The 27,268-nt window shown below is 33.1% G+C and overlaps 4 protein-coding genes across 4 annotated transcripts; 3 read left to right on the top strand and 1 right to left on the bottom strand.

Moving 5' to 3' along the window:
- The first annotated feature begins 662 nt into the window (after positions 1 to 662).
- LOC145791967 (zinc finger BED domain-containing protein RICESLEEPER 2-like) lies at positions 663 to 1,340 on the top strand. Its single transcript, XM_082872431.1, has 3 exons — positions 663 to 853; positions 950 to 1,128; positions 1,177 to 1,340. The coding sequence occupies exons 1-3, from the start codon at positions 663 to 665 to the stop codon at positions 1,338 to 1,340; spliced, it is 534 nt and encodes a 177-aa protein (XP_082728557.1).
- Positions 1,341 to 6,778: 5,438 nt separating this feature from the next.
- LOC114285698 (uncharacterized) lies at positions 6,779 to 7,762 on the top strand. Its single transcript, XM_028228777.2, has 2 exons — positions 6,779 to 6,978; positions 7,099 to 7,762. The coding sequence occupies exons 1-2, from the start codon at positions 6,779 to 6,781 to the stop codon at positions 7,760 to 7,762; spliced, it is 864 nt and encodes a 287-aa protein (XP_028084578.2).
- An 865-nt stretch (positions 7,763 to 8,627) lies between these two features.
- LOC145791083 (uncharacterized) lies at positions 8,628 to 10,266 on the bottom strand. Its single transcript, XM_082870906.1, has 5 exons — positions 10,135 to 10,266; positions 9,761 to 9,862; positions 9,443 to 9,661; positions 9,140 to 9,267; positions 8,628 to 9,054 (listed from the first exon to the last, which is right to left on the bottom strand). The coding sequence occupies exons 2-5, from the start codon at positions 9,839 to 9,841 to the stop codon at positions 8,892 to 8,894; spliced, it is 591 nt and encodes a 196-aa protein (XP_082727032.1). The 5' UTR covers positions 9,842 to 9,862; positions 10,135 to 10,266; the 3' UTR covers positions 8,628 to 8,891.
- An 8,341-nt stretch (positions 10,267 to 18,607) lies between these two features.
- LOC114285699 (uncharacterized) lies at positions 18,608 to 19,384 on the top strand. Its single transcript, XM_028228778.2, has one exon. The coding sequence runs from the start codon at positions 18,608 to 18,610 to the stop codon at positions 19,382 to 19,384; it is 777 nt and encodes a 258-aa protein (XP_028084579.2).
- The last annotated feature ends 7,884 nt before the right edge of the window (positions 19,385 to 27,268 follow it).

Below are 27,268 nucleotides of genomic sequence, written 5' to 3'. Positions count from 1 at the left end.
ATTAGCTTAGTTATTATTAATTTGTTTCTCAGTTCCAGTAATCTACTTTTATGTTGCCTCTGTTAATATTAATTCAATCCATATTATTTTTATGAAGATTAAAAATTTCAGATGTTAACTCTGAAGCACCAGTTAACTCTAAAGTACCCGTTAACTCTCAAGTACCATTTGAGAATGACGTGTCACAACATTCATCGCCAGCTACAAACGCACCTATGAACTCACCGTCTCCTCTCTCTAATCAAAATGTTATTGATTTAGAAAAAGAGTCTAATACTACTTGTGGAGGAACTAAAAGAAAACCTAGTGTTGTGTGGGAACATTTTAAAAAACAACAAGTCAATGGGGTGTGGAAGGCAATATGTAATTATTGTAATAAGCATCTTGGAGGTGATTCAAAAAATGGAACTAGGCATTTGCATGATCACCATAAGAGTTGTACTAGGAAAAAAGTGATGAACATGAGGCAAAAAGTGTTAACTAACAACTTTAGTAGAGAGAGTCCAAAAATGAATTCTTATATTTTTTATCAAGATTTTGCTACGAAAGAGTTGTCACATGCCATAATCTTGCATGAATATCCTCTCTCTATTGTAGACCATGTTGGTTTTAAACGATATTCAGCAGCACTTCAACCATTGTTTAAAGTGCCTTCTCGAAATATGATAAAGAGTGATATTTTAAAGATTTATGATTATGAGAGGGTGAAGACATTGAGTTTGGTGGAGCATAATAAAAGTAGGGTGGCAATCACAACTGATATGTGGACTGCTAGCAATAAAAAAAAAGGATTCATGACTGTCGCTGCACACTTTATTGATGATTCATGGATATTGCAAAGTCTCATTTTGAGGTATATTTTTGTAAATTTACAAATCATTTAAAAATTATATCTTATTCAGTTCAATTTGCATATTATTAATACTTGTTTATGAATATCATATTTTAGGTTTATTTATGTTCTATGTCCACACACAAAAGTTCTTTGTGATACTTTGCTTGAGTGTACGATGGACTGGAATATTGATAGAAAAATCTCGACTGTTACTGTTGATAATTGCTTCACAAATGATGCCATGATTACTATATTGATGGATAAGTTAAGTAATTCATCGCTTTTGTTGGGTGGTACTTTGTTTCATATGCGTTGATGTGCGCATATTTTGAATTTGATAGTGAAAGATGGATTGGATGTCATACGAGTTGGTGTGGAAAAAATTCGAGAGAGTGTAGCTTATTGGACAGCAACACCAAAAAGACTAGAAAAATTTGAAGAAACAGTCAACCAATTGCGTATTCCACATACTAAGAAATTAGGACTTGATTGTGCAACTAGGTAGAATTTAACCTACTTGATGCTTCAGACAGCCTTATTGTATAAGGATGTCTTTTCTAGATTGAAAATTAGAGAGCCCCAATATAAGACTGTGCCAACTGAGCAAGAATGAGAGTTTGCTAGAGAGATTAGTGGGAGGTTTAAGATTTTTTTTCTATCACTGAGTTGTTTTCTGGTACAAAGTATCCCACAGCCAATGTTTGTTTCCCAGCTTTATGTGAGATTAGGATGACACTATCTCAATGGCTCTCTTGGGAAATTGAAGTGATCAGAACAATGGCATCAAAAATAGTGGAAAATTTTGATAAATATTGGTTAGTGATACATGGTGTTATTGGAGTTGCAGTTGTACTTGATCCTAGGTATAAGATGAGTGTATTGGAGTTTTATTTTGAAAAACTTTATGGAGACAAAGCTGAAGATGAAGTTGATAGGGTTCGTCATATTTGTTATGATTTGTTGCAAGAGTATCAGCACCGAGTTGGTATGGAGATCGATGTTGTTGGTGACTCTTCTACTCATCCAGAAATTGTTACGGAGACCCTTTCGGAATTTGATTTGTTTGTTAGTAGAAAGAGAAGTAAAAAAATGAAGAATGTAAGATCAGAGTTGGACCATTATCTAGAAGATGAGGTTTTGCCAAGAACTTCAGGTTTTGATGTTTTGAATTGGTGGAAAGCTAATGGACCAAAGTATCCGACCTTACAGGCAATAGCTAGGGACATTTTAACTATTCCTGTATCCACTGTTGCTTATGAGTTAGCATTTAGTACTAGTGGAAGGTTGGTGAGTCCACATCGTAGTAGACTTCATCCAAACACATTAGAATCATTAATGTGTGCACAAAGTTGGTTGTGGGGTGCAAAGATGAAAGATATTATTTCATCAAATCTATATATTATTATTTCACTTTTATTATTTATATTACCATGGAATAATTTCAATACTAAATTTATATTATTTACTTTTTAGGAAATTCAACATTGGAATCAGTGGGCTATGCAACTATATATGATGATGATGAGATCAAGTCGGATCAGTCATGTGCTACTTTTGTGTTAGTTGTCATCTTTTGTGTTTTAATTGTTAACATTTTTTACATTTTATTATTAATATTAATTATTTGTTTTTTTCCTTTTGTTATTTAACAGGAATTCAAGTTGAAGGAGATGATGGAAGTTGTTGTGTGGTTTGTATGGATATTGGAGAAACAATGGATTTGATTTTTTATGTTGTAATGGATTTTTTTTTTTTAATTTCAATTTTTTGGGTAACCTATTGCTTGCGGGTTGTGCTTGGGATTAATTATTCTCTTTGCTACTTGTTGAATTTTCTTGTATGTGTAGGTTGTGTATGGGCTGCTAAATTTTCTTGGAGAAACAGGATGCTATTTTATGAGTTTTGTATGGTACTGTCTCAATGATGACACTGTCTCAATGTTTTGTATGCTACAGGATGTTTTGTGTGTGGGTTTTGTATGGAACTGTTTCAATGTTTTGTGTGTGGGTTGTGTGTGACACTGTTAAAATTTTTTTAATTGGCAATGCTACAGGATGTAATATGCAATTTCACAGGATGTAATATGCAATTTCACATGCTACAGGTTGTGTATGACAATGCTACAGGATGTGCTACAGGTTGTGTATAACAATGCTATAGGATGTAATATGCAATTTCATTATCTCAATGCTACAGGATGGCACTGTCTCAATTCTACAGGATGTAATATGCAATTTCACTGTTAGAATTTTTTTAATTGGAAAATATGTTGACAAATATATTTTAATCCATGTTTAAAGATTTTTATAGATAAAAAAAAAACACCAGGGATTTTTCGAGGTCGGAGATCCTCGATCCCCGATCGAGAGCGGGGATGGGGCCGGGCTATGAGTCCCTGTTGGGGATCGGGAGCGGGGACGGGGCGTATATAACTTTCAAGGATCGAGGACAGGGAGTGTAGTCCCCGGCCCCGCCCCGCCTCATTGCCATTCCTAGTTCCAGATCGCGGCGGTGGTTAAGGTTGCAGACCACCGGCAGCGTACAAATGGTTCAGGAAGGAATGGAAGAGAAGAAAAAAAAATAACAAAAATTAAATAAATTAAACAAAATTAATAATTATAAACAAAATAATAAAAATAATAATTAAAAACAAAAATTAAAATTAAAATTAAATAATAAAAACAATAATAATGATTAATTGTAATGAATTAATAAATTAAACAAAATTAAATAAATTGCACAATTTTATTTCAGTTAATATAAATATAAATTTATTTCAATTAAATAACTTCTTTGCTATTTTCTTTGGTTTTGTAATAATAATATAAAAAAAAACAATTGTTATAATTGATATTAATGAAAACAAAACAAAATAATAAAAAAATGAAATAACTTCTATTAAATGAAAAAATATAATTGACAAAATAAATGACACTAATTTTATAATGAAAAAATGAAATATTTTTATACTAATTGATACTATTAATAAAAATAATGATTTTTGTAATACTAATTATATTAACTTTTATTAATGAAATAATTTTTTTAAAATTAAAACTATAAAAATGACAAAATAATCATTTTTATATCATATAAGGGCAAAATAGACAATTACACAGTAAGGCCTCGTTTGGGAGCATGCTTTTTAGTAACTTTTTGACTTTTTGGCTAAAACATGATGTAAAAAAAACTAGTATGTTTGGAATAATTTTTTGACTTTTTACGAAAAGATGTGAAAAAAGTAGAGAGAAAAGAGAATTTTTGACTTTTTTGTATAGGTTGTTGGTTTTTTGGCTTTTTTAATAATTTTATGACTAAATCGGTCGTTTCCTAAACGAGGCCTAAATAATATTATTAGTATTTTTAGTATTATTAGTATTAATTTTAGTATTTTTATATTAATTAGTATTGACACCTAATTCATTTGTAATGAAAAAATGAAAAAAATTATACTAATTGATACTATTATTAATTTTAGTATTAATTGATGGTAATTAAGCCATATTAATTGACACATAATTCATTCATAATGAAAAAATGAAAAAAATTATACTAATTGATACTATTATTAATTTTAGTATTAATTGATGGTAATTAAGCCATTAATTGACACCTAATTCATTCATAATGAAAAAAAGTTATACTAATTCATTGATGGAAAAATTACTCATAAATCCTATCTACAGAAAAGTTAAACCATTTAGTCCTGTAAGTTTTTATCTATACCATTTAGTCCTATTTTAGTGGCAGAGATTTGGGGGTGTGATTTGATTCTATTTGTTTTGACGTCTATACCCTTTCCATGTTTGTTTCTGTTAACATGCTATTGGTTCCGTAATGTTAACCAATTTTGGGGTTTGATTACCATTGTTTTCTTTGTTATTCAGAGTCCAATCACGGTGAGTGCCATTTCCGCTCAGAATACGGTGACTGCCATTTTCATTGTTTTCATTGTTTTGTATGTGGTTACGTAATGTTAATGGTTTGTGGGTTTTTTTAGTTATTAACATTGGTTTTCACCATTTCTGTAATCTGTCCTTAAACGGTTTGTACCATGTTCATTGATGGCCAATTTTTGTACTGGTTTTTTGATTGATTAACATTGCGTGGTTATTGATTACCATTGTTTTCATCATTTATAATTGATTACCATGGTTCTCCTTCATTGACATTGTTTTTCACCATTGGTTTTTGGAGGCCGAAACGGTGGCCACCATTTTTCCCGGTGGTGGGCGTTAGTTTTCCGGTTGGCTGTTGTTTTTGTGGCAACGTAACTGTACAGTGCAGGGGTGTTGGATTGCTGTGTTTACACTGCTGTGGGTAACATTTTCAAAACGAGTGTGTGTTGGTTTATTTTATTTTGTTCCCCCCCAATGTCTGTGATCTTTCAGTGGGGTGGCATCGATTAATTACAGCAAATTAATGGAAAGAAAAGGTGTTTTTGTTATGTTTTTTCCTGGTTATGTTGCCATAGTAATGGGTTCAACAAATGTGTCACAGGTATGGATGGAGGGATATTGTTAGTGTGTTCGTACGGTTTAGTCAATGTTCTTATTCGGTTGCATCAGGATTCGTCATTCGTACAGATTGTTGATGATATTTGTGCAAAGTTTGATGGATTGATACCAGGTGCGGTGTGTTTGGTGTTCGATGTTCCCGGGTACAAGAAGTTTAAGGTGGATAGTAACGACGATATTCAAAACATGTTGTGCCTTGCTAAGTCGTTTGGAATAAATCACATTGAGGTCCTCATTCAAGAAAGTAGTGTTGGTGTGGGGGGTAATTGTGGTGTGGTGGATTCCACGGAGGATGGGGTAATTTCTCGAGATGCTAGTCGGAATGGTTGTGTGGATGACCAAATGGACTTATTAACAACATACTGTCCGAACAAATCGAAGACGTTTTTGTCGGCGCAACGGGCGTATGGGATTACCCATGTGGGACAATGTTTTGATGGTGGAGCAACTGAATTTCGTGAAGTTCTATGTAAGTACGCCGTTGAACGTGGATTTCAATTCAAGTACATTAAAAATGATTCCGTTCGAATTACAGTAGTGTGCAAGTTTGCGACGTCAACAGATTATTTGTGGTCAGTTCATGCGAGGATGTTACCGTCAACTGGGGTGTTATGTATTAAAAGGTTCGATAGTGTGCATACTTGTGGGGTTGCTGTACGTACTTGTAGGAACCCTCGTACGGGTTCTGATTTGGTGTCTGCTGTTGTTGCGGATCGAGTGCGCGATCAGCCATTGACGCGTCCTACCGATGTTGTGTTTGACTTGAAAAATGAGTATGGTTTGGACATTAGTTACCGGGTGGCATGGTTGGGTGTTGAGAAAGCGAGAGGTGAAGTGTACGGGGATCACGCTACGTCCTTCGATCAACTCAGGTGGTATAACGATGCCGTTATGCAAAAAAACCCAAACAGTTACATCAACCTTGAGTTTGACCAAAAAATCGGGAGGTTTGTTAGGTATTTTATATCATTCCGCGCTTGTATAGATGGGTTCAATCATTGTCGACCTTTGTTGTTTTTGGATGGAACATTTTTGAAAGGTAGGTTCAAAGGCAATTTGCTTGCGGCTACTGCTAAAGACGCTAATCAAGGTAATGGTTTCATTTAGCTTTCATTTGCAAAGTTAATGGTAATTTGCTTTCATTTTAAAAATTGCGTCATACTTATTTTGTGTGGAAGTTGTACAATTTTGCTCATGGCAAACTGTTTATGTTGTATGTTTGGGTGTAGGATTGTTTCTGGTAGCCTTTGCTATTGTTGATTCAGAGAATTCATCTAATTGAGAATGGTTTCTTCGTAATTTGAAAGAAGTTGTTAGGGTCGGGCAGACATTAACTTTCGTATCTGACCGTCACGTCGAATTAATACACTCTATACCAATAATTTTCCCTTCGGCGCATCATGCATTTTGTTTGTTGCATCTCCAAATGAACTTGCGGGATCGAATGAAATATGTTAATGCATCGCATAAAATTGGGTTGATGCGCAAGTTGCGGGAATGTGCCTACGCGCCCACTGTTACTTGCTTTAATGAGAAATTGGAGGTATTGAAGAAGTGCAACCCAGCTGTGATTGAAGATTTTCTTAAAGACTTGCACCCAAAACATTGGTCTAATGCGTATTTCAGGTACTTCACAATCCGCTTAATGGGTTATGGCGTATTGTTAATCCCCGCATGTATTTTTAATAATATGTTTTTGTTATAATTTATGCTCTCCGTAAACGTTTACTTTGGTCATTTTTTTAGTGGCCGACGGTACGGGGAGATGTGCTCAAGCGCCGTCAAATCTTTCAACAACTGGGTTGGCCAGGCCCGTCATCTTCCTATTACGAGATTGGTTGATATGGTAAGAGGTCAAATCATGGAGCAGATGTCGGAGCGCAGAGTTAAATGCACTAAATGGGCCAGTGTAATATGCCCGAAGATGGAGAAAAAATTGGTGTCAGCGTATAACGATAGCAGGGCATGGTGTGTGAGCCAGGCTAACGATGATGTGTATGAGGTTCATTCCTACCCGTCGGTGTTGGTTGACGTCGTCAAGCAGACATGTTCCTGTTTTCAGTGGCAGATTAATGGGTTCCCGTGTTCCCATGCTGTTGTTGCATTCCGTAATAATGGGAGAAACATTTATGATTCAATAGACTCTGGATTCTACATCGAGACATTTCGAGCTACTTATAGCAGAACTATATACCCTATTCCAACAGTGGAGAGGCCGACGTTTAACCCAAATGAATATTTGATAGCACCGCCAACAGTCAAGCGTCCTCCTGGTAGGCCCAAACGGAAGAGAATTCCCTCCAAAGGTGAGGTAGTGCAGCGTATACGTTGCGGGCGTTGCGGAAAATTTGGCAATCACAATAGAAAGACATGCAAAGGGCCGTTACAGACGGCCTGCCATGTGGTTTAATTTTCTTTCCCTCACAAATTGGGGTTCAGTTGGACTTTTATTCTGTTTTCCAAAATGTTTTTGACATTGTTTTATAATCACTCATTTACTTTTTGTTATGGGTTTATTCAAATTGGTAGAATATACACTTCTCTTTCTGTTATGGGTTTAATTTCGGTGGCCACTGTTGAACAATCACATAATGCACCCTTAACAACCAACAACCATGGACATTACATTACGACATCACTTTCATGTTGCTATACCGTAACAGTAATGTGTGTCGTTTGTTTTCATATCTATGCACATCATACCAGTCAGTCACCCACAACCCACTGTTTCAAATAATGGAAGGCTAATGGTTTTTAATGTTTGGGTGTATGTTTGCAATTCACTGTACGTCATACACAATATGCACCACAAACCCACTGTTTAAAAAAAATTTGAATGCAATGTAATATTACGTTTACAATGAAATGTTGTCCCTACAATGATACTTAAAATGGCAATGGCCAATTATTCTACTCTCATGCCATATTAACCACGTAGCTGATGTACGCATGTCAACTTACGCAGAGATCAAACCACGTTTACTCGGTTACCAACAAACCACGTTTACTCCCATAGTGGCAAAACAGGTTCCCCCCAACTCACTATTAAAATGTAACCTCCTGTGTAGATCATACCATATATATATACCAAGGACCATCTGGCATTAAGAGACAATGTCATGCCTATGCACATGAAAACGTAAACATACAATTCACATTGTTAAGGACATTACCATCACATCTCCACCATACGATAATAAAAGGACAATGGCATACTAGTAGACGTGTAAGAAATAATTTTTTTACACGTAAGGTTCAAAACTTCTAATATGGAATCCAAGAAACTATTTTAATTGCTTAAAAAATAATATCAACATTTACGTCCCCCAAAAAAACCAATTCTAACCAACGCTTAAACCGTTTGTGCACCATTTGTCATGATAATAAAGCAACATAGGACAGCTACCCAATTTAAAATTTCCTTGCTAACGTTTTGTTCTTACAGAATTACAAAACATATATGTACATCCATAAAACCCAAGAAGAAAACATCGTAACCACGTTCTTGCACCTTCTGGAATGAGCAACGTGAACACCTCTTACAATGTCCTACCATGGAGTCCTCTGCCTGGGTCACTCAAGAACATGTCCACCATCGCAGCTTGTAGCCCAGTTGGTGTGAGACCGTGCATCGTAGTATCGACTTCTGCCCTACGAATGTACTGCCTGATAATGAAGCATGTGAAAATTCCGCAATCCGACCTGCACTCACAAAAACCGATACCAGCGTCACTTACACAACACATCATCAAAACAGTGAACTCATTCTAATATGACAATTACTTACAACTCTGGAACTTGTTGCGGACAATCAACAACAGACACAAAACTCCCATCAAAAAGGTCTGCCCCAATGCCGTCAGCTGTAACTCTTGGTTTCACAAACTTGTTGTGGTGGTCGGCCACCCATTGTTTCTGTTGATTTCTCACATGTTAGTTTAGATACATACTGTGTGACATTGAAACCAACAAACATTACAATTCATCAGCCATGCACATTCAGAACTCAATCTGTTAATCTACCATTGCACCACCACTACAAATCGAGAAAAAATCATATATGAACTACTGCCTGTGTTGATGTACTTACAACTTTTAGAGCCTCATTGCAATGCTCATCACGCACTCCACGTCTTGGCCTCATGGAGTTGTAATGTTTCCAATTCCCACTTTCTGAATTGTGTGCCATGACTGTCCAATGGTTGGCATTGTAGATCAGGAATAGTGTGTATCTGCACCCTCGCTCAGCCTTCATGTGTACGTTCAAGTACCTCGTTCGCGACATTGCGCTGCTGTTCCGCATCATATCCTGCACAATTTTCCAAAGCCACCAAAGTCGTGTTAGATTTCATTACAGAAAATATTACTTTTAGATTTCGTGCAAATGAACGCTAGTTGTGCTACATACCGAACACACACTAGTGTAAACGTATGTCGTGCCCACAAATTCTGCTCTTCCAGACATCGTCTTACGCATTTCAGTCAACATAGTAGCGTATGCATCAATTACCTACACCACATGTTACCCATTACAATCACAGTGCACTATTAATAACATTTTGTAAATGAATGTCCAGTATGTACTACTATCATTTTTGCACCATCAGGTTTGAGTGCATGTATTCACATATACGTAATTGTGTGTTATTAAATTCATTTGTCATTTCGTCACAGGCACATCAACCACGATATGAATGATACAATGTTTACATGTCTATGTGGGGTTTTTCCCTGTGGGAATAAATATTTATATAAAGGGCAGATTATATGACACCAGCTTACATTGCCATGAATGGAGTTCTGCTACACCAGATCTTTGATGTCTGTGAAATGCACTTGTATTCCATTGTGTCCACCGTCCCACACTATTAACCTACACATCATAAACCAAAATTAAGAACAACCATATAATAGCATTTACAACTTCTAAATGTCAAAAAGTACAACATTCCATACAAACAACCTACCCGTCCCCCTCTAAACTGTACATTCTCTCCAGTAGTTGCCTATCTTTATCCTTCAACACATTCCACACAGTGTGCCTTCTGTTCATACCAAAACCATGCCAGGTTTTCCGCTCCACTTCGACGTCCTCAACACTATAAATGACCCCGGGCTCGTACGATTTACCTAGTCTCACGTTCGTATTTACTTGTTGTCGCCCAAATATGGCAGGATATTCGTAGTCAGACAGCCTAAATTCCTATCTTGGTTTGGTCTTCACCCATTTGACCAGCGACGTCATTTTTGACCCAGAAATTGTTTCAGCATTTGTGTGTTCACAACCAGTACCCACGCCAACGACAGCTGTGCCAACATTTACATTTCCATTTGACACTGGCTGCTCATTTCGGGGACTGCAACTACCCTCCACCCGCGCCACAGTCGGATGTACATTCCCATGGGCAAAGTCAGCCGTTAAATCTTCAATCCCAGCAGCGTTCTCAACAATTTGTAATTCGGTGGTGTCAACGTATTTGGGTTGGCCTACAGGACACGCAGAGTGCTGTGCACTTTCTACACTTGTGATGTGGCCAAAACCACTCACTTTACCTGAAAGACTGTTGCTCGGTGTTCGCTGATTTGATCCGTCATTGACAACACATTGCGTCACCTCATGCACCTCAAAATCATCAAGACTATCCTGCAAATTGCTTATCTTTGACTCCAATCGATCAACTGCCTTACTGAGTTGATCAATTTCAGAATCCTTTTCCACAATCACATTATTTAAGTCTACAAACAAATTACCAGCATGCCTCCCTAGCAGTTGCTCCATCATTTCGACACGCTGCTCTAGTTCACGCACCCGTGCGTCTTTACTCTGTATTTGGCTCTTCAACTCAGCAATTCTAACATTACAAGATCTCAACTCATCGTTCACCCCCCCTTGTTCTTCACCCACGGCTTCACCATCTGGAGTGCTGGATAGTTCTAGAAGATCCAGGAACAAGACTGGCCACACTTCCCCACCTGCCACTATCTTCCCACCCACTTTTACCTTGCTGGTTGGTGTACTAGTATTTTTATTCTCATAATCGTCTCCACCTTTCATTTTGATGCTACCAGCATTTGGTGTATCCACCTGCCAACAACTCAAACTAGGCTCCACGCTGCCCACATGATCCGTCCGAACAGCAGCCCCACTCTCCTCGCGATCCACATCCATCCTACTTGTACCACATTCGTTTGTCTCATTCGTAGCAGCAGCCAGTTTCAGAATATGACACTCACTAATTGTCCCAACAAGTTTCGCACACTGTACCTGGGGATACAAAACATTTAAGGAAAAAAAATTCAGTGTATGATTTGGGCAAACAAATTAAAAACATGGAAATTATTTTATTCCATACCTCAATGGAACCTTCTTCCGTCAAATTTAGTACTTTCAGTTTCGCCACAGCTGCTCTAATGTTCCATCGACAAAACCACGGAGTGACGTTAGGCCGTTCCGGTATGATTATGTTCGAATGTTCACAAATTAGAAACTGAAATCAAAACATGAAACCACCATCAAATATACATGTGACTATGACAAACTTTGATCTTGGCACGTTCGTATTGTACATACCAGCAACGCTACGACACAACCAGTCACTTTCTCTGGCCTGTGGTACATCTCATTTAGTGAGCCAATCAACGTGTTCCTTATTATTGTAGTCCAGTCATACTGTCTTAATGTGTCCAGCTTGTCAATCACACGAACAAACGCCCAACCAATATGCTCGCCGGTGGTTGCGAAAAATAACTTCGCACAAACATAAAGACACAGCAACTTCGCCACGTCTTCTTCGTCACGCTCTGTACAACCACATATTGCTTCTGCCAGCAAATCCTTTATAACTTTTGAAGAGATCCGGCTAACATTCGGACAACGTCGTTGCATGAAATCGGAGGGCCCTTTGCCACCTTGAGCCAAATCCAACTTCTCCTGCCCACACTGGACCCCAAATATCAGCTTGATATCGTTATTCCTCAATGGTAACTTCGCTCCACCAACGTGGAACTTCTCATCTTTCGAGTTGTAACATTGAATAATTCGACAGACAGTTGCATCACACTTCTTGAACGCTTTCGGATCAAGCTCGTGAACACGAATAGCATCAATCATAACCCAAAACAGGGTTTTCTGCAGCTGTCTAATGTGTCCATCACATAAATCTAATTCAAGCACTGTGCTAATCAGTCCTGAAATGTTCGATCTGTACATCAACTTTGACGGATCAACATCAGCTTTCTTAACATTGTCAGCCGGCCCTTTTTATTTTTTGAATGGCAGCCTGGATTGTTTCTTTGCGGCCAGCCGTGTCGATGTTTGCGGTGACCTCGTCACAATGTTCCGTTTACCATTCCTATTTCCACTGCCACCTGCAACATATGTTACGTATAAATTAGCACACCAAATCAAATCATGAATAACATTACTATAGCAGTAGTAGAACATTAGTAATCTACACACCAAATCAAATCATGAAAAACATTAGTACAACAGTAATAGAACATTAGTACAGCATGCCCCACCAAATTAAACCATGCCAACAAACACCACCATCAAACAGGTCACCGAAATAACTCATACATTCACACACCGGGGCATATCAGAAACGTAAAACATGAAAATACCATTAACATGGCACACCAACGTTTTATTTAAACAACCCATTGCATACCACACATCTTCCACGTATTACATGCAATTCCATAAAAACCAATGTATTATCACGTGCCAACGAAGAAAATTCACTACTTTGAACTACATTACATGCAAACCCAACGAACCATAATCACGCACTCATGCAAAACCCGACCACAATTGCAGCGCACAATAATTTTGACTATAACCAGATGATGTTCATTCATTAAAAAAACTAAGACATGTGTCATTACTTTACTTTGAATTGAATGTTGTGTAACACACTTCATCAACCTATGACGACTAATCACACACCAGTGGAAAACCCCCACAACGCATGACCCCCCATATGAAATATGCGACTATCTCGATCAATGTAAAAAACCCACAAGCCCATTCAAAATACCCCCACAAATGCAGGACCATATGCCCCACCAAAAAAAATAGCAAAAATCCAGGACAAACCTGATCACAAAATTTCATTAACATCAAATTTACATTGAACAAACTAACATGAGCACACAGCCAGCAGAACACAACAAACTGAGAACCCATAACGTCCCAACAACATTGACAAACTACTCTATACAACAAGCATGCATTTCACAAAATCCTCCATACTAACAACTCTATATCAAACGCACAATACTCTGCAGTTTGCCAGATAACACACACATCACATTTTGCGCAAAACCCAACCACACAAACACTAACGAAAGCAACGATTAACATACCTGGAGTCATTATTTCCAACTACAGTCACTTCCACCGGATTACGAAGGTTTTCCGAACGCTGCTCCAAAGCACGTCAGTGTCACAACCACCCACTTCGCTGGTATCGACGTATGAACAGGGGATTTGGTTGCGTATTCGTTAGGGTTTCGAGTAAAATGCAATTTCCTATTCTATTATCCCAATCCACAAGGATTTCACATTGCCAATAAAGAATCTTCAACTGCAACGCCTAACATTACGCCATTAACATCGGCGTACTGTGCAAATTTCCATCCACGTCTCTTCGTTTCCGATATGCTTGGAGGGAGAACAAACATCAACAAATTAAGAACTTTGGGCATTTCAGTAAAATCCACATTGGAGTATTCCTCAATTACCCGTACTCGAAGGTGGTAAATAGAGTCAAACACGCGTAATGTTGTCATTAACACTAGAGTAGGACTAATTAGATTATAAGATTAAAAATAGGACCAAATGGGTCAAAAGATAAGAGTTTGGGATTTATTGGTGCATGTCCCTTTTTACTATTATTGATTTTAGTATTAATTGATAGTAATTAAGCCATTAATTGACACTAATTAATTTGTAATGAAAAAATGAAAAAATTATAGTAATTGATACTATTATTAATTTTATTATTAATTGATACTAATTATATTAACTTTTGTAATACTAAGTATATTAACTTTTATTAATGAAATAATTTTTTTAAAATTAAAATTGAAAAAATAATAAAATAATTATTTTTATATCATATAAGGACAAAATAGATAATTACACAATAAAAAATTATTTAACAACTTATTAATTAAATATTACTCTACTATTTAAATTCATAATCTCATAACTACACCAAATAAATTCATAACTTATATTCATAACCTGTTAACTTGTAATCTACCATCACTTTTTCGCCACTCTATCGACCGGGTCCTTCTTATTATTTGTGCAGAGCTTAAAATTCTTTTCGGGGGAAACTGAGGAGATGCCAAATGTGTCAGACCCAATGTGATTGAGTGGTCAAAGTAACATGTTTTGCCCCTCAATTTTGATCATAATGCCAGCGACGACGCGTACAGAACCTTTCCGCACCCTTGCCCAGTCCACGTGGTATGCATCTTCAAACCCCTCGATATGTTTTTTACTTTTTTATTTAAAAAAATATTTTGTGTAACAAATCCGTTATAATGTATATATTTGGTTTAACGGATATACATAGTGTGTACTATTTTTTGCAACTGCAATATCCCTTCACTTGGTGTATAATTAAGCTACTCCCTCCGTCCCAAAATAATGGTCCCTTTTGGGGAATTCAACTTTTTTTGATAGTACAATTATTGTACTTTTAAAAAGTTGATTTTCCAAAATTACCCTTTGATAGTACATTTTTTTGAGAATATCAATGTCATAATTGTACTTTTTATATTATTTATGAATTTAAAAGAAGGGCAAAATGGGAAATTTATATTATTTTTGTACTTGATTTTTGAAGAGGGACTAATATTTTGGGACAATGAAAAATAGAATAAGGGACTAATATTATGGGACGGAAGGAGTATTATGATCATAATTATGTGAAGTCATAATTAAAAGTAAAAATCATAAGTTATGATTTAGGCTTCGTTTGGAAACTTTTTTTTTAATTAAAAAGTCAAAAAGTTATTAAATTAAGGTCTCGTTTGGGAACAGGCTAATTTAGTAACTTTTTGGCTATTTGGCTAAAAAGGTAGGTAAAAAAAACTTGTATGTTTGGGATGACTTTTTGGCTAATTACGAAAAGATGTGTAAAAAGTAGAGAGGAAAGAGAATCTTTGACTTTTTGGTATGTGTTGTTGGCTTTTTGGCTAATTTAGTAACTTTTTGACTAATTGACTAAAATAGCCTCTTGCCAAACGAGGCCTAAGTAAAAAGTCAACAACTCATACTAAAAAGTTAAAGATTCTCTTTTCTTTTCACTTTTTGCACATCTTTTTGTAAAAAGTCAAAAGGTCATACCAAACATATTAATTTTTTTAGCTCATATTTTAGCCAAATAGTTAAAAAAATTACTAAATTAGCCTGTTCCCAAACGAGGCCTTATAGAGCAATGTTGTATTTATTGAATTTGGTTTCGTTCAAATTATTTAAATTTGTTGATGTCGATCGTCCGGATGACAGGGTGACAACCACAATAGACAGAGGTGAAACCGGTCATCCAACTAGCACAAATTCAAGCAATTCGAATTACGACAAATTCAATAGATAAATCATTTCACTTAATTATAATCAACATAATGAGTCTTAATTAAACATTACTTGAAGCATAATTAAATACTTTTTTGATCATAATCAAAATAATAATTACAATAGATTATAATCAAGTTATAATTAATAAGTATGATGTAAGCAACACTATAATAGACGATAACCAAAAAAAAAAAAAAATCATAAAATGTATAACTTGGAATATGGATACACCTTTTTTTTTAGGCGTGTTATAAAAGTTTCCATATAAGTTTCACTTTTATTGCTTTGTTTGATTAAAAATGATATGAAGTCACTGTTACCAATTTATAATTTATTCTTAATGTATTGATTGGTGAATACTAAATTGATAAAATGTGGGATTCAAGAGTAAAATGAATTTGAACTTTTTTTTTTTTGGAGATAAATTCTAGGTTTATAAGTCTGGATTTATAGTGTTGTTGCTGTTTGATTTATTAGAATGATGTGGAATATAATGATTATTTTATTAAAATGTTTATTATTACATTTGATTGCCTTCATTTTATCATTGTAATGAAATGATTATTTACTAAAAAAAAATAATAAATGAACATTTTATTCCAATCTACCTTCATTTTAATAAATTAAACACTACCTAAAAGTCCCATATGCATGTAAGGGATTAGAGTATACAATAGTCGGGAAATTCTAGTACATACCCCCCTCCCCTTAAAAGGGGTGTATCATATGCATTCTTAATTATGTTATTTTTTTTTTTAGTTATGATCAATTTTCTTGTTTAATTATGAAAATATTTTAATTATGACTCATAGTGTTTGGTTATGACTTTTTAATTTTTTTTTTATAGTTATGACTTAGATAGTATGTAATTATGCTATTTTTTTTAATTATAAAATATATATGATACATACTCTAAAGGGTGTGCTGCATAATTTTCAGTGCAATAGTCTAATCATTACACAAAGCCTCCGTTTGGAGAGTGGGTTGGCTTTTTGACTTTTTGACTTTTTTAGCTATTTGTGCTTGGGTTCAAAAACTTGGTTTGGGAAGGACTTTTTGGCTTTTTGACTTTTTTTGTGAAAGAAGAGTGTAATGATTATGGGTTGGATGTGATGTTTTGTCTGTTGTGACTTAAATAACCTATTCTGTCTTTTGTGGCTCAAAGAATCAAAAGAGCCCAAATGAACTCTTTCCAAACGAAAACTTCATCTTAAGTGATGTATGCATTTTATATATATATATTTCCTTTCCTATGTTAATAATGGTAAAGAAAAGAAGAAAGAAAGTGACATCATAACGAGAAGGAAAAAAAAAAAAGTCAGGCTTGGTTTGGGATTTGATTGGAGCGTGTTATTGGGTCAGAAAAATTCATCATAGATTCTATTTTGATATTCGAATCGTTGGATGTGTAGAACTCATCGAATACGTTATTACTATAAAAAATCAGGTTGATCAGATATCGATAGTTACTTGATCGGATCAGATTTCTATCTATTGTAAATATAATTTTTAAAATAAATTATTGACAAAAATCTTATCTGATCAAGTAGTTATCAATATTTAATCAATATGATTTTTGCAAGGATAAAGTATGAGTTCTACATATTGAATAGTTCAGATTATCGAAACTAGACCTGTGATGAACTCCACAGACTTGACAATATACTGTCTAATCTACAAAATGGACTTGAGACAAACCTAACCTAAAAAAATGCTAAAACAGCAATGACAACAAATGACGGAAATGTATGATTAGATATTTAAAGTAAAAAAAAAAATTAAATTATGTGATTATAATAATAAAATAAGTTTAATTTTTTTTTTGAATAATTTTTATACTGACAAAATAAAGACAAACTAATGCAACATTTCAAATCAAAAGATCTAATAACTTATTATTTAAAAAATGTTACAGTCACATATTTCTGGTGCAAATTATTGTATAAAAATTTTATTTAGAAATCATTTTGTTATGAATTTTCTCCAACACAGTAGACCACTTAATTTGGGTTGAAATTAAGTAATAATCCAACATTGATTAGGTCCACCTATGCATCATCTTCTTTTATATCAGCAGTGAAAACTTCATTATACACACCTACTATATACCAATGTTCCAATAATTGTTCTCTTAGATGCTCCATATTCATTTATCTAGACTTGGCCATTCTTCAAATCAGCATTGCAAGAGCTTCAAACTCTCTCTCTCTCTCTCTCTCTCTCTCTCTCTCAAAAGCAAAAGTTTCATTGGAAACCCCTATATATGACATCCTTTCATAGCCTTTCGGTGCCCAAATTTTCTGTTACTTTCACTCATTTTCTCTCTTATCTCTCTCTCTCTCACTCTCTCCCTCTCCCTCTCTCTCTCTCTCTCTCTGTCTTTTTCCTTTCTTTTTTTGTGGTAAGTTAAGTACCAAATGATACTCTGCTTCACTGAAACAGAGCAAAAACAGAGCATGCATCACCAACATACTCTGAACCTTCCAAATTCTCCATAAAAGCAAAAGCTGACTCTCATTCCCACAACCCAATTACATATCTCTCTTTCACTTTCTCTTTTTTGACTCCAATTAAAAATCCAATACTGGGTTTTTGAGCTCTACACATTCTCTCTTCCTTCAGCAATTTGTCATTGTTTTGAGATATTATTTGAAATCAATAATGGCAGTTGATGTGTGCTCAGAGATACTCAGTTTAGGTGCCAGCCCAAGAATCTCATTCTCTCACGATCTCAACAACCAATCAGACACCGTCCGATCTGACGCCTCTCTTCTAGATCCCAATTTCGATTTCCATTTCTGCATCAGCAAAAGCTTCCCTCAAGAACTTCCCTCCGCAGACGAGCTCTTCTCCAATGGCAAAATCAACCCAATTCAGATCAAGAAACAAGTTCAACAGAGCAATTCAATTCTGTCTCCAGAGAAAACTGGTAATCAAAATGTTGGAGAAGAAACCAAGAAAAAGAGACTGAAAGAGTTCATATTCAGCGATTTCGACGATGCAGAGGAATTAAAGCCAAGCTCGAGATCTTTCTGGCAGTTCAGACGAAGCAATAGTCTGAATTGCGAAAGTGGTCGAAGTAAAAGCTTGATTCGATCATTACAATTCTTATCCAGAAGCAATTCGACTGGTTCGGCACCAAATCCAAAGCAAATTCAGAAGCAGAACTCTGTAAAACAACAACAACAACAGCAACAACAACAACCAACGATTTCATATTCGAGGTCATCATCATCTTCTTCTCTGTACACAAAATATAATCCTCATAATTCGTCGAAAAAGCCGCCATTGAAGAAGAATTGCAGAGCATACGGTAATGGAGTCCGAATTAGCCCTGTTTTGAATATTCCACATAATTGCATAGCTAAAGGGACTGCAAGTTTGTTTGGGTTTGGTTCATTGTTCTGTAATGGCAAGGATAAAAAAAAGAAGAAATGATTTTGTGGGTATATTATTATTATTATTATTATTATTATTATTTATTAAGGGATTAATTATTAATCATATACATACATGTTTATATTTTCCTTTTATTAATGAAGTTCCAAAAGTACAGTTTGTCATTGGATTACTTGGTGCATATCATCAGGTTCATGAGCTGGCTTTTGATCAGAAGCATATTAAATTATGACTTTGATCAGTCGGTGCACACCAAAGATTAGGGTGTGGTTTAAATTTATTTTGGCATGTTTTAAAATGTTCTAAAATAAATTAGAATTATACAAGCTATGTTTGGTTTGGTTTGGTCTTTTGGCTAAAAATGCAAACAAGACAAAATTAGCTACACAAGTCAATAAGATAAAATGTCACATCTAAACTATAATCATTATACTTTTTTTTCGTAAAAGTCAAAAAAGTCAAATACAAAAACCAAACAAGGCTAAAGTAGCCAAAAAGTTAGGCTATTTTAGCTCTTCCCAAACGAAAACTTATTCTGCTTGGTTTTGAGTTAATATATATATACATATATTTTTTAAATTTTCAAGTCTTATTTTGTTTTTAGTAAATTTAGTAAATATTTTAATTAAATTTGTTTTTTTTTTTCTTTCTTGATACACTTACAAAGTAGAATATTTGTAAAAAAAATCGACAAAAAATTAATAAATAAAAAAAATACTAAATTATACTGCATTTTTGTTTATATATGTATTGTTTAGTGAATTTTTTAAAATATTTTTCATAAATTTTGTATCTTTTAAGTGTATTTAAATTAAGTGCATTTAAAAAGTTTTTTTTTTAAATGATTAAAATATTTAAAAAGTTTACCAAATAAAAAATACAAATTAAAATTTCTTAAATTATTTTTAATAACTCAAAACCAAACAAAGTAATTAATTTTTCTATCTACGTAACACTGCAAAGTGAAATGAACCATGCATCATAGTATTTTGAGGGTAAGTAGTAAGTAGGGTAAATTATACATTTCACCCTTATAATTAAACCTTAGTTCACCCTTATATTCAAATAAGTAGGGTAAATTATACATTTCACCCTTATAATTAAACCTTAGTTCACCCTTATATTCAAATAAATTACACGTTATTGCAATATAATTCTTTCGTCAACTCATTGTTAAAAAAAATGGACAAAATGTGATGGTAATGTGCTCATGTGGTAGGCGTGACAAGAGGATTACATTGTAATTGGGTTAAAATTTAAGGATTTAATTATTACACTTAAAAATAAGTGATCAAAATGAAATTCAGGTAAAAATTATAGGGTAAAAAAATGTAATTTATCCTATTAATTAAGTACTATAAGGTAGGGATTGATTGGCTTGGTCATTTGTGGATGCAAAATTTTCTTGAATATCATGTCAAAGACTTAGGGGACATAGGAACAAGGAGGCCTTATTTCAAGGCCTTCCCATGCTTTGCTTTTTTTTCTTTTTTTTGCTCTTTTGATTTTTTGGTTTTGCATAATAATTACACGTGGGATGTCTTTTGTTCTTTTGAACATTGAAGGCTTCTTTTTGGTCCGTCCTTCTTGTCGATATAAAGAAAATATAATCATACTTTGATTTAGGATTCCTTTAATTTTGGTCTTTTTGTGTTTATCTAGAAAAGTTGATAACAAGAGCTAGATCTTAAGGAATGGTGTTAGAAATAAACCCAATAATTGATGGTCCCCCATCTTAACTTTATTGTTTAGTAATCCAAGCACTTGTTTATATAATAATATTAATTTGTTGTTTTTATTCGCCTACCTCACATAACTAGTAGAACATAACCCACTTTTTAGATCCTCAATTAATTTTTTTTTTAAGGGTTTAACCAGATTTCGTTTTCAATTTATATTTATAAAAGTTTAAAAAATTATTATAAAAACTTATTTGATAATTTTTTTAGTTTATAAATGGTTGTCTCAGTTTATAAATTTGAGAAAAAAACGTAAACTCAAAAAATGAGTTTACGTTTTCAGTTATTTTTTCAATTAACTTTTTTTCAAATAATTTATTTTCAATTTTTTTTTCAAATTTTTTTTTTCCAAATATTTATTTTCAAATAATTTTTTTTTCAAATAATTTTTTTTCAAATAAATTTTTTTCAATTAATCTTTTTTTAATTAATTTTTTTTTCAAATATCTTTTTTCCCCAATTAAATTTTTTTTCAATTATTTTTTTAATTAATATTTTTCTTTTTTTTTTCAAATATTTTTTTCGATTAATTGTTTTTCAAATAATTTTTTTTCAATTATTTTTTTCAAATAATTTTTTTAATTAATTTTTTTCTTCAATTAATATTTTTTTTTCAATTAAATTTTTTTCAAATATTTTTTTCCCAATTATTTATTTTTCAATTAATTTTTTTTCATTTTCTTTTCAAATAAATTTTTTCAAATAATTTTTTTTCCATTAATATTTTTTTCAATTAATTTTTTTAATTAATGTTTTTTCAATTATAATGTGTGTGATTCCATTGTCAGAAATAATAAAAATAAATATAAATATTTTAGGCCTAAACAAACATATTTTTTAGTTTATATTTTTAAATTTTTTTTAAACATTTTGTTCAAACCAAACGCGTTTATAATTTATGTTTTTTTAAAAATAAATAAAAATCAATTTATAAAATTTTTATAAACATAAACAAAAAACGTAAACGTTACCAAATGTTACCTTAGCAATTATGTTTCTTTTAATTTTTCAAATTTTACGGCTACCTTTTCTTTTCCTTTTTTTTTTTTTTTTTTTTTTCCAACCTCCATCACTGCTTCTGAGAGTGCACTTCAATGTTGGCATAGTTATTAAACAAAATTGGAGCATAGTTCTTAGGGTGAATTAGTACAAGGACAGATATTAGTGGGTCTGAGTGTAATAAGCTTAGGTCTGTAACATGGACCTATCCTATTCTCACAACTAAGGCTGCAAATGAACCGAACTAAGTCGTATTTTACTGATCTCAAGCTCGACTCGTTTACTTATCGAGCTCGTTTATTGAGCTCGAGCTCGGCTGGCTCGGCTCGTTAATAATAATGAAACTCAAGGTCGGCTCGATAATTTTTTTTAATACTATTTATATTATTTAAATAAAAAATATTATTTATATTATTTAATATATAAATAATTATAATCAAGCTTGACGAGCTGAACTTATGCGAGTTTGATCTCGGCCTGTTTACTAAATGAACCGAATCAAGCCTAGCCGAGCTGGTTCATGAACAATTCGGTTCATTTGCAATCTTACTCACAACTTCATTAGTTAGTTCCTTTTCTACAACAATGCAAGTTAGGCCTCTGTACAAACTCCATAGTTCAGTCTCCAACCTAAAAGCTTTGGAGCGATGTTAGGAATTTATACAAAAATATTAAATAATATACATAATATTTATGTAAGTGTGAGATTTGCACTATACGAGGCTCACACGATGTGAATATTGTTTAAAACTTTTAACAATTTTTAGGTCTCTAATTATTTTTAAAATTTTCTCTAAACATATCTCACTCTAAAATATCTAAAAATTTGACCAAGGGTGCAAATCCTAATGGCCAATGTAATGCATAATATAGCAATTCAAATAGATAATACAAATACAAAGTCATCTTTCTATTCTATACAACTACTTCCCAAGACAACATCAAATCATGGAAACCTTTAGCAAGGGCAAGGCTATGTAATGTTTTAACTTTAAGGGTTGGCATAGTGGTCAAAACTTGGAATTTAAGGGTGTATTTTTTTTAAGGTTTTAAGTTCAAAACCTCTTAAGTACAAATAATATTTTAGGTCAGTCCATATAGGACTTGTCCTAGTTTTAATTGGGACCTTACCAGTGGACGGGATTGGTCTTTCAAATTAATCGATTCAATGGGCCAGATACCGAGTTATATATATAACAAAAAAAAGAAGGTTATGTATGTTTTAGGGTGATAATTATAGAGATGGTGGACAAGTAATTTGGAGTGGATAAATATCGGGTTGGGTTGGGTTGGGTTTGAGCCGAATTGAAAATTTATGATAATAATATATGTGTCATTCTAAGCCTGGCCCAGCCTAACATCGGGCCTAACCAACTCGTGTTTCCTACCCAATTCTAAAAAATGTTTAAATCCCAATCCTACGCACTCAACCCAATAAATATGAGTTATTAATTTATTTATTTTTTGGTCTTGGAGGGTAATCAAATTATTTGGATTACTTTGTATAATTATTTGATTTTAAAACATTAATAAAATTCAGTTATAAAATAAATATGATCTTTTAGGAAGTGTTTTTATCTAAACTTTAGAAATATATATATATATATATATATATGTAAGTAATATTACATATTTCATTTGTTTTTTTTATAAGGTTAATTACGTAAAGGTCATCTTTAATTATTATTCAATATTAATTTATCCTCTGATGAATCTATATATTTGGACTTTTTAATTATAGAAATGAATCACTTTTATTCTTTTTAAATTGAGATATTTGTATGAATTTTATTATTAAAAAAATTAAGATGAATTTAAAAAGTAAAAAAAAATGCTTAAAATTTTAAAAATATTCACTAAAAATTAAAAAAAAATATGAAAAATAAAAAAATTAATTTTTAAAAAATTTAATTCAGAAAACTTAGGCCTTGTTTGGTTTGTATTTGAGAAACATGTTTTGAGATAAAAAGTACGAAAATTTGTTTTGAAAAATTATTTTGAGAGAAAGTTTTGAAAAAAGTGATTGATTTGATGTGTATGAGAGAGATATTTGTTTGGAAAATTTGTAAACCAAATAAGTTTTAAAAATTTTTTTTGAGAAAATTTGTTTGATTTGATTACTTTTAAAAATTTATTTGTAAAATTTTTTTTTTAAAACTTTTTGAGAAGCACAAACCGAACAAGGCCTTAATTTTTTTTTGGTTGAATGGTGGAAGAAAGATAATTCATCATGGCAGATCAAAAAAATAAAAGTAAAATAAAATAAAATAATTCATCATGGAATTCTAGTCTCGTGTATCGGAGATTAGTAGCCTATTAGGTGCCTGGTCAAACAAATCCGAAACTGAAGAGAGATCGACGGATAAAATATTACTAAAGAGAGATTGACGGATAAAATATTACTAAATGAATTATCAAAGATCTTACATAAATGTGAGATATATAAAAGTATGGACCTTATATTTATTTAAGATATTTGATCATTTATTTAGTAGAAAATTTAATATATTTAGAATTATTCATATTAATATACTTACGGTACAATTGAAAGACAGTGAAAAAATAGGATGTGATCCCCTTAATCTGGATTGGAGGATGTTGTGTCATGTTTCGATAATTTGAATTATTAATTTTATTAGATATTTTGTATATTTTATTTGGGCTGTGATTGGGCCTCGAAAATGAGGCTCGAAATTGCCTCGAATGCAATTTTTTTTTTTTCTTGGCTAATACATTGCAAAAAAAATAAAAATAAAAATAATAATAATAATAACAAGCAAAGCATCAACCCAGCAAAAAACACAAAAACAAAAAAAAAATCAAATTTGAGCCAAAAAATTTGAGGCCTCAATCATTAATCATTTTATTTATAAGTAAAATTAAATCGATTCAATAATCGTAATTTATTTAATTCATCGTGTTTGTCACAAAAAAATGAATGATTTATTTTAAAAAGTACAATTATTGTCTTTTTTTTTTTTAGTGACAAACGCGATGAATTAAATATGTTATGATTATCGGATCGATTTAATATTTTTTATAAATAAAATATACAAAGTGTCTTACAAAATAAACGATTTAAATTATCAAAATGAAACCCGTGATAAATCTCATGAGTCCGAACAACGCCCTCTAGTCTGGAGAGACTCCCGGTCCAAAAAATAAGCATATTAATTAAAGAAGAAACTACAATTCAGGGTAGATTTAGAAAAAGAAAAAGAAAAAAAAAACTAAGTGGTAAATTTTATAAATATTAATAATTAAAATTTTAAAATTTTTCATGTATTTGTAAATAATTTTTTTAAAAAAATTGAATTGTAATTTTCTCTAAATTAAACAACTGGAAAGGTAACGCTCCGTTTGGATTCTAGGGTGAGAAATAAAAAGAAAAAAATAATTGTCATCTTTATCTATGCCTATGTTTGGGAAATTAGAATTGAGGATTTTTTAGTTAAAATAATTACAAAAAATAAAATAGTTTTTTAATCAAATAAGATAAAATATCAAATCAAACTTATAATCATTACATTCTTTATCTCACAAAAAAATTAAAAAAACCAAAAGTCCTTTCTAAACTAGACTTTTTAATCTCAGATTAAAATAATCAAAAAAAAAAGCCAAAAAGATAAAAAAACTACCCCACTTTCCAAACGAAGCCTATAGGTAAAAAAAAAAAAGATTGTGATCAGTCACAATCATGTTACTTTTTTTTACAAGAAAAATAATTAATAACTCAAATTTGAGTTTGTCTAAAAATTTAAATTTGTGTTTGTCAGCCGATTGTCCGGACGATTATTCGGATAACCATTCAGACAACTGGTAAAATATTTGTCTACCGCGATTGTTACCTTTGTCGAGATTTTTACCTTCTTACTAGTTGACCGCTCAGACGATCACTCGGGCGACCGATAAAACACTTGTATATTGCGGTTGTCACTTTTCGTGACCGCGACTTTCACCTTCTTCTTAAATGACCGGTCGCATGACTGACAAGTCAAAATTCAAAAAATTTCGAACAAACTCATATTCAAACTACTAATCAGTATTTTTTTCATAATTTCCTCTCGAATCTCATCTTTTCTCATCCAACCTATAAATATGAAAAAATATAATTTTTTATCATTTATCACAAAATCACCCTATCCAAAGTGCAAGTCATTGTCACCTTGCACAGTCACGAAGGAGTTGGCATGCCTTATCCCAACCTCATATGTGACACAATGGCTGTCTGACTCATTTTGTCGCAAAATAATGGCACCTTTGTTTGGTGTCATCTTGTTGGTTCCATAGCTGCCCTCCATATCTTTCTTTTTCCTCATGTATACCATGAAAATTTTGAACTGCAGCAACTACAAATGTGGTTAGGATAGATTAATATGCATGAGAATATATGAGGAGTGAGATAATTTAAAAAGATCTTCCAAAAAAAGCTAGAACAAAATCCAATATTTGACAAGTATTTTTGTTATAAAAATGGAGTATCCACCCTAAAATCAAGATAGAATTTATTCTTTGGAATGAAGTGAAATGAAATGATCATTCAATCAAAATATTTATTCCTGAAAAAATGTTGACTAAAATAAAATGATAACTTGATCAAGATGTTTATTCCCGTAAAAATGTTTGATCCACATAGAATACTCCTCTTGACTCTCCTGAATTACGTGGCACCCTTTTATTTAAAAAACCACCCACACGTTTCCCCTCTCTCTCTCTCTCTCTCTCTCTCTCTCTCTCTCTCTCTCTCTCTCTCAAACACGAAACCCCTCTCTCTCTTAGAAGCCTGCAGTGATCTTCGTCGCTCTCTCAAACAAGATTCCAAGCTTTGTCTCTCTCTCTCTCTCTCTCTCTCTCTCTCTCTCTCAAACCGACGCTAGACCCAATCTCTCTCAAACAAGATTCCAACCATAGATTCAGCATCAATTGTTTCCTTATTCAGGCCTTCAATGACATCGCCACAATGTTGACGGATTGGGTCTTGTGGCAACTGTACGATCACGAAATAATCTTGTCATATAATCCTGTTAATCAAGTTCGCGCTCCTCCAAACATCGTCGCTTTGCTACTTGAAAACACAAATATGAGCTAGCCGGCGGGTGTGTACCAGAAACCCCTCCAATGTCTAAGTTAGCAAAATAGACAATAGACACAAAAGCTCTGTGTATTTGAGAGTAAGAAGTGTGAT

This window comes from Camellia sinensis, chromosome 5 (assembly GCF_055761805.1).
Source record: "Camellia sinensis isolate YWXY chromosome 5, ASM5576180v1, whole genome shotgun sequence".
NCBI classification, from domain to species: domain Eukaryota; kingdom Viridiplantae; phylum Streptophyta; class Magnoliopsida; order Ericales; family Theaceae; genus Camellia; species Camellia sinensis.
Note: the sequence above shows the minus strand (reverse complement) of the source record. Positions and strands in the feature narration are given on the sequence as shown.